The 13,213-nt window shown below is 37.2% G+C and overlaps 1 protein-coding gene across 1 annotated transcript; it reads right to left on the bottom strand.

The window, feature by feature from the left end:
* Window positions 1-2,054: 2,054 nt before the first annotated feature.
* LOC113239417 (trypsin, alkaline B-like) lies at window positions 2,055-8,698 on the bottom strand. Its single transcript, XM_026476419.1, has 5 exons — window positions 8,592-8,698; window positions 7,523-7,691; window positions 5,545-5,800; window positions 3,235-3,390; window positions 2,055-2,474 (listed from the first exon to the last, which is right to left on the bottom strand). The coding sequence occupies exons 1-5, from the start codon at window positions 8,680-8,682 to the stop codon at window positions 2,325-2,327; spliced, it is 822 nt and encodes a 273-aa protein (XP_026332204.1). The 5' UTR covers window positions 8,683-8,698; the 3' UTR covers window positions 2,055-2,324.
* Window positions 8,699-13,213: the final 4,515 nt, after the last annotated feature.

Below are 13,213 nucleotides of genomic sequence, written 5' to 3'. Positions count from 1 at the left end.
TTAAGAATAAAAATATTTACCTTTGTTTATAATGTTTATATGGAGATGTTTCTCTTTAGATACTACAGATAACCTGCTAAATTTTGGTTTCCAACTAAAGCTTTATTGGTTATATATTCATATTTATTAAGATTGTAGGCGCAGCCCTAAATGTCATTCACGTTTCCGACAATAGTCGGGAACCATTCATAAAGCTCACTCTCTGAAGTACCGTGCGCCACGTCAGAGAGGCATATAAAATTAACCACTACTGTGAACATTACCAATAGATGAAGTGCAGTGTAATATCTGGGCAATATAAGAGCTGTCAAACGTATCCAACTCGTTTCCTTTCGTTTTACCCCGGCATTTCCCAAATTGGTAATCCCGACGTGATAGTGCCGCTGTGTCCACAGTGCAGTCATTTTTTTTCTGCCATACGTTCTTCCCGTAGGGTGGGAGTTTCGAGGTGACTAACGATACGCCGCGCCGTCATCTGCCCCAACTGTCGCCGTTAGTCGCTTGTCGACGTCGGAACTGTGTCAAATTTTCTCCGCCTGTTCTTATCTTATTAATAATTTGCGGAACGCGAGAAGCGACCCCCCACACCTCACCTCCTGAAATCTAGGCTCGCGTTCAAATACCTCGCCTTAATATATTGAAAGCTAATTTTACTTCGTGTCATGCCAAAAAAGCAGGTTTCTTTATTTCATATCTGCGTAATAGGCGCAATTACAGGTATACAAAATATACAATGTTCTGCTTCATTAGATATGTTAAAAGCATATAATGGTAATCTAAACAGACGTCGTTCTTTCTTTGGTTTTGACTGCTCGCGATGAGTATATATTATGATATATTGACTTATAAACGAAAGAAAAGGAAAGAGTCAGTACAGTACTTCTATTTTTTCAATGTCCCTCGGCAAACTTCGTGTTTCGGCTGTCGTTGGGTTTTATTTAGTTGCCCTTTGCCTTTGGTACAGACCGGACGCGTTCAGGCGACTTGGAAGTATATAAAGTTGCTAAAAACACAGGCATGATAAATAATTTACTGCGTGTGTACTTGTATTTTTACAATAAGAAGTTTAAGAAAGATAACAATGGTTATTTTGGAAAAGCCCAAACACGTGTTCTGATTATAAAGAATATTTTAAGGAATATGTTAAAAAAGATAAAACAGTTTCTTTTCAGTCACCTAAAAAGGTACGAAAGAACAATACATAATTGTTAATTGTTCATTAATAACAGGAAAAATATTAGTTTTTTGATATATAAAAGAAGCACACTTTATTTACTTAAAACTTTTGTTCATTGTTTATTGTAATGGAGTAAATGTTATTAAAATATAGGGAAATAGTTTTACATCTCTATATAGATCACACGAAAATCCAAACAAAACAACAATAAAGAACGATGTTTAAAAATCAAATTATTATAGAGTTTAAATCGAATAAATTAATGGGCATGGAAATTAATATTAGTGTGCATACGGAAATCCGATGATTGCAAGAAAATAGAAGCAATGTACACAGATATCGTTGGAAAAATCTATAGAAATCAAGAAACTACATTATTTAAAATAAGAAAAACATGACCGCAAACATATTTAGCTGGAAAGAAAAAGAGTTATAAAAAATAACTGGACTGCTTAAAAATAACTGAATCTCTTTTCATCGTTTTGGTAGTTTTAGTTCGTTCATTGTCTGCTTAGTTTTCATTTTAAACTTACTTATAAAGCCAGAATCATTTCGTAATATAAGGTAAAATGAAGCCACGTGTGATCATGCGGCAAAAGTGCTTTTACCACATCAAAGTCATAGAAATAATACGAACTACATGGAACAAATTGTGTGTATATGAAATTTGATAACTGTCCTATTTAAGTATTATCGACTAATTTTTTTCGTAAACTCCTTAAATCTCTCTCCTGAAAATGTGTCATTTTGCAGATGTAGCCTTCACCATCAATTGTTTCCTTTCACCTAGTTTCGTCTCGCCTCTTAAGTGCTAGTAGTGCGTGATAGCCTCTTCAGTCTCTACCGTGTGCGAAATGGAAACAAATAGAAATTTGGTTTCGAATTAATGCTGTGAATCGTGAAGTAAATGTCTATTTATTATAAAAACCACAAATATGCCAACGTACTTAATTATTGAATTAGTTATTTTGACAGCAAAGACGCCTACGCCTATTTTTTGGCTGCGCGAATTTTAAGCCTACCAACGGATTCTACGGATAGGCGCAGACCTAAATAACAAATATTCTTAAAAAAATATTTCAAAAACATATATGCAAAAGACAATTGGGATGATTCCTCATTGTAGTATTTGAAGATGTGGGATCTTTTAGTCTGCGATGGCTGCTGAAACGATCCACCTTGTATACGACGCTACTTTCATATTGATCGCGGGGTACGTAGGATCGGGGCAACTTTCGGATCTTGACTTCACTCCCACGACGACACCGTCAACCACCAAGGGGCTACCTTTGTCGCCCTGAAAGAGAATTTAACACTGGCGTAATTAAAATTATTCTCGGCTGTCAAGCATGGATGTATTTTGGCCTTGTGTTAAAATTTCTTAATATCATTTATTGTGATTATAGTAGATTCTTTTACTATCTGTCTGTCTGTGGCATCATAGGAAACGGATAGACTTATCTCTAAGCGGTTTTTTTTTATTTGAAGGTTACAGATGGGATGCTTAACTATTTGTGAGGAACATTTTTGCAGCTGTCTATTGAATGAATTTTAGTCATAACCAACGTGACCATACGTTACCATACGCTTTTAGCGGGACAGTCCCGCTGTCCCCAGAATACTTAGGTGGAACTTCCCGCTTTCACAAAACAGGACACATTATTAAAAAATTTTATAAGCCCCGCACTATGGTAACCCTGTATCACAGTGCCATGGACACACACGTAGACAACCACAAATAACCCCTAAAATCACGAGAGAAATAAATGTAGGCCATACAAATATTTCTTCCGTCTCAGTCTTATTTGAATTTGATCACAGTTTGTCCTCTGTTTTAGATCAACAAAGAAAAAATCTATTTACAGCGACATTACAGTATTAGTTTGTGCGATTGCAAATTCGATTGCCTAGTGTGGCAATTACCACAATTATGAGCAACTGTTTTTTTTAATAAGGCTTTTATAATCGTTACTAGGTACTGCTCACATAGGCCAGTGTGACATATTTAGTCAGATTTGTCAGCAATGGACTTGAATGAACACAATTTAAGTATTCACCTGACACTGCCCTCGGACGCCTACGTCTAGAAAGCCAGCGCACACCATGTCCTCAGTGACGGCGAAGTCGAGATCACTATAACGTTCGGCGCAGATTGTCTGATCTACAACGAAGATATCCACCTCCCTCAGCAGAGGCGAGTTGCTACCCGCAACCTGCAAGCAGTTTTTATGCTATATCAAACGGGCAAACATAAGCCAGGCAACCTAGGTCATCGGACTTAACATGCTTTAATCACCGTGTCTGTGCCATTTTTGTTTTTGGTAGCCTCATAGAAACCAACTGACTATTGCAGAAAGAACAATGCCCAAGTTCCATGCAGTCCTGGCCCTGCCTGTACTCTCGTCATCGAGTATATAACCAGAAATAGAGGCGAAATGTCACTTAATTTATTTGAAAACTATTCTGCCATATCATTACTATTATCATTACAACTGCGCTACTATTGGCCAGCCCGGATTCAAAACAATTGACGGGTGTCGTCAATTGTTTCATTTCAAATTTACCAGTTTCACTTGAGCTTTGCTATAATGGACAGCAAATGAAAAATTACATAATTTAATATTTAATTCGGTTCATCTAATTACAATTAGATGTTTTGCTGCTTTTACCACACTTCTGAATGGAACAGCCCCATAGTTAGAGATATCATCCTTATTACAATAAATACATAATATTTTTGGAATGTGCGGAGACGTACACAGTCAATTGTTGGCACTGTACTATTTCAGCTTTCTAATTTCTGATTTCAGCGCAAACAAGAATTGATATTTAAAAGTGATATAAGGCACATTTGCCTGATGAGTTGCCAGTGATGATGGCCCTTATTTCGTCTCTATTTCTGGTTATATTTACTCGACGACTCTCGTTCTCCGACCGACATATGTCGGAAACAATTATTACTGTCAAATGAGTAATATTCGACCGAATAAAAGACGCATGATACCATTCAAGAAGTCGAGTATTACCATGTATTTGTTTGACAGTAACTGTTTCGGACAGATGTCGGACGGAGAACGAGAGTCATCGAGTATATAACCAGTAACAGAAACAATATAAGGACTATAAATTGCTGGTAACTCATCAGTTGATGGCGAAGCTGAGATCATTATAACGTTCGGCGTAGATTGTCTGATCTACAACGAAGATATCCACCTCCCTCATTACTTATGTATATGTGTCAACTTTCGTTTGCACTGAAATATAGACGGAGATAACAACTGACTGACCCGTGTGTACGTGTCCGTATATTCCAAAAATATTCTGTATTTATTGTAATAAAGATAATATCTCTAACAATGGCGTCCTCTTTAATTTGGTGGTGTGGGGAAAAACAGCAAATATCTAATTACAAAACAAACGGAATCTTTGCAATATTGCAACTGGTCGATTTGAAGTGAAACAATTGACGACACTCGTCAATTGTTTCGAATTTGGGCTGGCCAATCGGAGCGCCGTTGTCACCGTAATGATATAGCAGAAGAGTTTTCAAACAAATTAAATGACATTTCGTCTCTATTTCTGGTTATATTCTCGATGACGGGTGTAGACCCCCTGGATCAGAAAAAAAACGTTGACGACATTTCATTTGTAATAACCATATAGTTTCTAAAGTATAATATCGTTTGTTTTTAATTATACTGGATTTATATTTTTTAACTAGGGAAAGTTGATATAAGCAAAATTTTTTTTTGATCTTATGTTAATAATGATTAATGTTACTTTGTAGTGCAGAGTTAAATATTGTAGTAGGTATAAGTTAGGTACACACTAAAAGTAATTATTACTTAGATTGACTACGACAGGCGAATGAGATAAATATGGTGCAAAAAAGATATGATTTTTTAAAATATATTTAAAAAAAAATGAATCCGTTATTAGCATTTATTTTGTAATGTAACACAGCTTACACTTTGACATTTAATTTGAAGTCTCATTTACACTGGATATGATTTCTCCGACGTAGAAAATTATTTATTGAATTTTCTGGCAACTTTAAAGTTGAGAGTTAAGTTCAAATTAAGGAAGACTGAGCGATGTCACAATAAAATATTGTAACTTACGTTCATAATTATCTCAACGTTGAAGAAATCATGGCTAGTGTACACGAAGCTTACAATAAAATGTTAAAATGTAAATCCTGTTACGTTCAAAAACAGAGATTTAGATCTTACACGTAAGTTTTAAGCATTTTTAATAATTTATATATTTTTCTCCTACTTATTTCAAAGTTTTATCAACGAAATGCGAGTCCAAAATGGGCATTCTTCTTTTCTATTATAATTTAATGATTCGTCCTTAATTCTTACCCAAGTTCTTCCCCATCCGATAGCCTGTACACTCTGTTGATTTGAAAGAGTATAGGCCATTCCAGCGATAGGAGCCGGTTGAACACCATCTCGCCACGCCAGAGCTACCGATGGCCGCAACACAGCCAGGTCGTGGACATTCGTTATTTGATTGAAATTAGGATTAACTGTGATACGGTTGATTAAGTGGATGAAACCACTTGCTATTGACGACGAGGATCCGACTCGTGCGCGCCACCAGAGTGCGTTGTGAAGCCTGTAAATAAATACTTCTGGCAAATCACGGATCATGGCAAAATTTTATTTGAAAAATTAGATGATCCGTAATCTCAGAAATTTAACTTAATTTTTCTTGGAATAATATTATTTCATCATCAAATATAAATGTGCTATTTTTTTAAAAACGATATTTATTTATGTTTGATATTAATATCTTACCTTTTCCGTGTATATTAGTTGGTCTACGGATAAATTATAAGTGTACTGCATTCAAAGTAACTCTACCCCTATATTTAAATATACTAAATTAATATTTGATAGTCAAAAACAATATTTGATCCTCTTTTTCGTGTAGGTCAAATCTTGGTAGAGCCCTCCATACAGTAGGTTAGGTTAGGTTAGTATGTCAAAAAAAAAAAGGTTAGTATGTCACGCGGGTCTCGCGTAATTAAATAGAAGAGTCGGCCCACATGAAATAAAGAGTAAAGGAAGGGAAGAGAAATCAAGAGTATAGGAAGGGAAAAGAACAAGTAAAGGCGTAAAAGCTGTAACTAAACAATGATATAAAAACAGGTACAATGACATAAATGACTCCCTACTTAAATTATACACAGGTAATGGTAACAAGGAACTTACCCCAAAAGGGCCTGTAATTATATCTAGAAATACTATGCTTTGTAAGCCGTTCGGTTACATGATTTTCAATGGTACAAATACGTATAATACTTTACAACCACTTAGGTTACATGATTTAACTGGTCAGAATTTTATTTGAAGTGGAGCACGAGTGCTCGCTTCGGAAATTTAGTAGAGAGTGGCGATGGAAAGAAGAAAAGTAAGTGACGAAGAAGGAAAAGGAATTTAAGACCGATTCAAAATTTCAAAGTGGGTGGTTAGGAATCAGAGAAAAGGGTGGCAAAAAGGTGGGATGACGTCACAAGTTTATGAAAAAGCAATGAAGCCAATTTTCTTGCGTTTCCGAACACGGGGGTCTACTCTCGATATCCGTCCGACATCCGTCCGAAACAATTACTGCCAAATAAGCAATACTTGACCAAATAAAAAGACGCGTGATGCGAATGAAGCTTCATACTGGATACTTGTCTTTTAATTTTGTCGAATATTACTTATTTGACAGTAATTGTTTCGAACGGAGATCGAGAGTAGCCCCCATGGTTTCAGGTTTTTTTGGTGCTCATTTGTCTTAGTTTTTAGGCTCAACAAGAAACTTTCGAACATTAGCTCAGAACAGATTAAAATATACCTACATTGATTTAATTTATTTTATGCATCAGACAAAAAGGACCAATCATTAAAAAAGATGACCGTTTAGATTTTTTGTCTGTTGCTTTTGCAAATTTAAAGTGATCATTTCATCACAGATCACAGCTTTCGCGCAACCGTCTTCGCACTATCGTCATTCGCGTAATCGGCATTCGCACTCACGTAGTACTGTCACGTAGTACACGTAGCTCGTTACTGACCATCAACTCGTTATCAAAAATGATTATCTTTATTATATGTAAGTACGTTACGCTGTCTTCGTACGACGTGGTCTACTCTCGATCTCCGTCCGACATCCGTCCGAAACAATTACTGCCAAATAAGCAATACTTGACCAAATGAAAAGACGCGTGTTGCGAATGAAGCTTCATACTGGATACTTGTCTTTTAATTTTGTCGAATATTACTTATTTGACTGTAATTGTTTCGGACGGAGACCGAGAGTAGACCCCGAGAGCCACGATGCTGAACTTACTCTCCGTTGCTGTGGAAACAAGAGGCAGCCGAAAGGATGGCTGTGTTAGAGATGATGCTGCCGCCACACTCCTGCACGAAATCACCAGAGCCGCCGTTGGTGAGCAGGGCTGCCGCGAATGGATACTTTGTTATATCAGCCACAACGCCCCCTGCAATTCTTTGCTCACCTATCAAAAACGAATAAAGTCGGTGTCAGTTGATCAACTAACGAAAATTTCGATTCTTTTACAGTAAGTAAAACAATCGATCGTACCATTTAGTAGCAGTAGAGCTTCTTGTGGAAGAGTTCGTCCAGAGAAGTACTGCCACCTTATCTATTTCTGCCGCCAAGCACTAATGTGTTCTGGTTTTGAAGTGAAATAACAGGCATATGAGACTTGTCAACTTATGTCTCGAGCGATCAACAGGCGCGGCGGCAGTGACCATCATATTTTAGCAATTTAAAGTTCTGAGTGGCACTGCAACTCCTATGGACCGGTGTGTCGCTTACCACCAGAGACACGACCTGTTCTTCCCGTCACTCGGTATCATAAAAAAACAAACAATTTCATGTAACAACAAAAGAAATTTTAAGGGGTACCACATTCTACGTCAATTGTTTTTGTTACATCTGTTTATTAGAATATTTCCCATTTCGGCAAAGGTTTTTGTTGAGGAGGTTGAAAATGAGAACGTGAACCTTCGCCCCAACAGAACACCTTCATACGGTCCCCAATTTGTATACTGTTTGTAGGTAGTAATTAATTTTTCGCATGGTAGAAACTTCGCTTTGCATTTGTAGAAAAGAAACTATAACTACACATTATATCACATTTTTTTACATAATTATAAATAATGGCGGGACTGCAACCCCAGAGGTGGGCGAATGTGTGCGATTTCTTGGATGCCCGAGGATGGAAGGGGACGGTGTGGCGGATGCGATGGCGTTGGAGACACGATCTCGATGAATTTCAGAAAGAGTTTTCGAAATCGCCAAAGACAGTGGAGTATGAGACCTTCGCCCAGCATTCGGACATAACAGGCTATTAAAAAAAATAACAAAATAAGTAATGACAGAATGGCCTTACCTCTAACCGCGACCAAAAGAGCAGCCAACAAAATACTCCGAAACAACATTTTAGAATCACTTAACTTTTGATACTTAAAATTTATATACATATACCGTCCACTTACTGGCGACAAGTAGATTTTTCGAATAAGTTATCTTTTTAATTATCACAATTACCAAATCGCTATCATGTCCAGTTTCAGTCGCTATTGCTTATCTTCCAGCAATATTTTTTTATTGATTAACAAAATTCCTATATAAAATTGCCGAAACATTATCAATATTATTTGGATCTATTAATTGATAGCTAGCTATGTACATTATTGTAGTTAATCGGTTGCGAACAGGGTCAAAATGATCGTGATAAAGACAAAGTCTAATAATAGTGGTGCCTACAGCCTAGACAAAACAATTACTTTGAAAATATAGTTTGACATTGTCGATGATACCATCATTTGTTGGTTCTACCTTTTTATGTTTATTTATTACACGGAATAGCATTAAGCCGGTCAGAAAAATCTTTATATCCGTGCAATAAGAGCTGAATTGACGTGCGTTTCGCGTTGGACATCCAAGCGGAAGCGGAACGTGTAGTCTTTTTCGCTCTTATAGCATGGACGTAAAGGAGATTTCTGACCAGCTCAATCCGATTCCGTGCGAATAAATGTGGCGAGTTTCTTAATATACTCTCCACATATTACTTACTACCCATGTATTTCGAAATAATAATCAATATATGTTTGAAGTAGAAATTTACTATTTCTCTAAAGCCCGACACATTGTGTGCAACAAATATGGTAGATTTAATTTTGTAGTCCACAATACACAATTATACAAGGTGTCTCAAAAGAAATTTTATATTTGTTTAGCTTACTGCGTGAACGCAGCGTATCTGAGGGGTGCGGGGGTTATGTCAATCGGTAGCTTGGCTCTTGGGAATTCAGTCGCTATAGGGTCGCTATGGAGCGTTTCTCGGGAGCAGACCGCGCGTTGTGCGTGCGAGAGTTTTACAAGAACGGTGATTCGGCAACTGTCGCGCGTAGAAAATTCTGCAGTATTCGAGGTTTTCGCCACTTAAATGATGCGCCAAGCCTTCCTCTCATTCGACATTGGGTTAAAAAGTTTGAAGAGACTGGAACAACGCTGGATAAATCAAAATCCGGGCGACCTAGGTCATCAAGAACGGTAGAAAACGTGGAGAGTGTTAATCAGTCTGTTCGTGACGACCCGAACCTTTCAATTCGGAAGCGCGCGAGTGCTTTAAATGTGCATAGATCATCATTACATCGCATTATGCACAAAGATCTAAAGCTGCACCCCTACAAAATTCAATTGGTGCAAGAATTAAAGCCCCAAGATGCCAGTCAGAGGCTTAATTTCGTAAATCAGGTGATTGAGCGATTTTCAACGTTTACCAACATTTTGTTTTCGGATGAAGCTCATTTTCATCTTAATGGCCACGTAAATAAGCAAAACTGCCGCTACTGGAGTTCAACGAATCCGAAACGCAAACATCAGAAACCCCTACACTCGCCTAAAGTGACCGTATGGGCTGCCATGTCGGCGCGAGGAATTATCGGCCCTTACTTTTTTGAAGACGAAATGGGGCGTGCAGTTATGTACAGTGAATTCAGAGCGTTATGTGGAGATGTTAGACAACTTCTTGGTACCTGAACTGCAAAACTTTCCTGGCTATAACCAAAGAACATGGTTACAACAGGACGGAGCAACTTCACACACGTCCAATATGTCTCTGCCACGTGTTCGTGAAATTTTCTCAGGAAAATTGATCTCCCGGAGAGGTGACATAAATTGACCTCCACGTAGCCCAGATTTAACCCCTATGGACTTTTTCCTATGGGGTTATCTTAAATCTAAAGTTTACGCCAATAAACCGACTTCACTGGCGCATTTGAAAGAAAATATCCGTCACGAAATGGCAGCCATCCCTGACTCCACGTGTCGAGCAGTCATAAGTAATTTTACTGTTCGATTAAATGAGTGCCAACAACGCGAGGGTTTACATTTAGACGATATTATTTTTAAGAAATAAATTCCCAAAAAGTGTATTTTAACAATAAATAAACATTTTTTCTATATACCGCTTCCTTTTTTTTTAATCAATCCACTAAATATAAAATTTCTTTTGAGACACCCTGTATTTTCACCTCACTAGCTCGAAAAGGCTTTCTTTCTCATTAGAAATCTCGCGCAAAAACGTTTTTTGTTAAGGTTTTTGAAATTCGAACTTGACGATGGACTGTGGTGCACCTAACTTTTTCTTTCGATGAAAAAAAAAGATAACATAACTTATTTAAGTAATATAAATCCGTTGGTATATTTTATTCTTATTATTGTTGACATTCCGCCTCCGTGGCCGAACGGTTACCATGCCGGACTGCCACGCAGAGGTCCCAGGTTCGATTCCCGGGCCGGGAGCCTACAATTATTTCTCTCGTGAGTTTGAGTGTCATTTGTGGTTGTCTATGTGTGTGTCTATAGCACTCGCGACAGGGTTTCCCTAGTGCGGGGCTATGTTGAGTGTGTGCGTTAAAAAAAAATACATTGACAATGATGAATGACTAATTGTGTTTATTAAATTATTTTAATTCGTTGAAGAACTAAAATAATTTCAATAATCACTTAATCACACAAAATTATAGAAGTACAAGCAAAAATAAATATTGATGATATGCAAATTCGGAACGCATCCGAAGGTAAACTCTACTGTTTTTCTACAATCTACCATTTTCCTCTCTATAGTGAGGTGAAGTTTTATTTTTCGCTCGGCAGCAATGTTGCCTGGTGCCTTGAAACCCTCGCTGCGCTCAGGAATCTATTTTTGAACAATTCGCTTCGCTCGTGGTTCAATATTTTCTTCCTTCGCTTGCTCAGGTTTCAATACAAGCACTCGCGTCCTACAGCAACTTTGTGGCCTTGCATAACAAATAACTATTTTGTAATATCAAGTGACGGGACGAAAAAGTCGTGTGTCTGGTAAGCTACCGCCTGTCCATAAAAGTTGGAGTGCCACTCAGAGTTTTAAATTGTAACGACCTTAGTAGCCCTGCCACTGCGCCTGTCACCCTGAGACGTAAGTTGAGAAGTCCCATATGCACAGGCATAAATTACAGAATTTCACCAGCACCCTTTCCCTACAAAACCGGAACGCAATAATGCTCGCAAAATTACTACTCCCTGGACGATCTCTTTCGCAAGGTGCTCTACTGCTACTGGAAATTAATTAAGAATAATTGCGTGAACTAAAGATGTGACTGACAGGTGGTAGTGTTAAATAAACTCACGCAATTTTTCTTCATTTTATACCAGAAAAGTGTTTTTCTTTTATATAGCTATATAGGAATCTTAGTCTTTTTCTGGTTATTAATTTTTAAATTTCAATTTGTATGGCCTGACCTTCAATCAATAATCTCAGTACAGAGTACTAAAAAAACCGACCTCAAAAGTACGTGGAATTACGTCTATTTGCTAAGTTTCATTGAAATATCCCCTAGTTCGCCACTACACAGGACTTGATACTGGAGATATTAAAAATAGGTTCTCAGTACGACACTACTCAAAGTATTTCGAGAGAAAAACGCCTTGAATTGGAGAAATAGCAAAATCAACTATATAATTGCTAAAAGTAATTGCTCCTAAATTAAAGTTAGGCGCTATTTATAAAAATGACTCTTCATGCGTGAACAGCCACCCTTTGAGGTGGATGGTTTTCTTCAAAATGAAATGGGACCACTATGGAAATACCCCCTTTCCAACAAAAAAGAATCATGAAAATCGGTTCACAAATACCGAAGTTATCGCGTAACATACATACAAAAAAAAAAACAAAAAAAGCACAAACAGTCGAATTGAGAACCTCCTCCTTTTTTGAAGTCGGTTAAAAACGTGTTATAATTAAAATAAAGAGTAGAAACTATGGACACCAATATACCTATAAATTCGATTGAACGCGTCCGGTCTGCACTAAATGCAAATGGCAACCACAAACTACTAATACAAGATGGCAACTGATAGAAATCTGACGGCAGCCGAAACACGAACATTGCCGAGAGATATTAGAAAACAGTTGTTCTGTTTAGTAAGATAAACGAAAAATAAGATTAAACAAAAAAGTAGGTGACAATCATTGACTTACAAATTATATGGACGTCGGGTCCGCGCTAAAAAGTGTCCGAACTTATAGGGCGTTAAAATCGTATACAGAGCGTCATTCACGCTTTAGTCTTCGTTTGTTTCTTCTGACAGCGAAGCAAGCAAAATTAGACAGTACTGCAATGACATTACAATTTAAATTCAACCTTTTAGCTTTTTCATATTCCTTTACATGTCACTACGTTTAAATAGGTTGACTTGGGACATTTTTTCGTGGTTTTTGTATTAGACCCGTCGTCCATTTATTTGTAAGTCAATGGCGACAATAAAAGTTGATGCTAACTTACTCGATATGTTTTAATACCAATGTTATATTACTAAATTACAATTAAATTTACCGTTAGTCTAAACGCAAGTTACACTTTCGTCAAAACTTACATAGATTTACATAAAAATAATATATGTCACATTATCTATAGAAGTTTTTGATAACAATTTTTACCTATTTCGAATTCTGTGGCAAACAAA

The sequence above is a fragment of the Hyposmocoma kahamanoa genome, unplaced genomic scaffold, assembly GCF_003589595.1.
Source record: "Hyposmocoma kahamanoa isolate Upper Pololo Valley unplaced genomic scaffold, ASM358959v1 99879, whole genome shotgun sequence".
NCBI classification, from domain to species: Eukaryota; Metazoa; Arthropoda; class Insecta; order Lepidoptera; family Cosmopterigidae; genus Hyposmocoma; species Hyposmocoma kahamanoa.
Note: the sequence above shows the minus strand (reverse complement) of the source record. Positions and strands in the feature narration are given on the sequence as shown.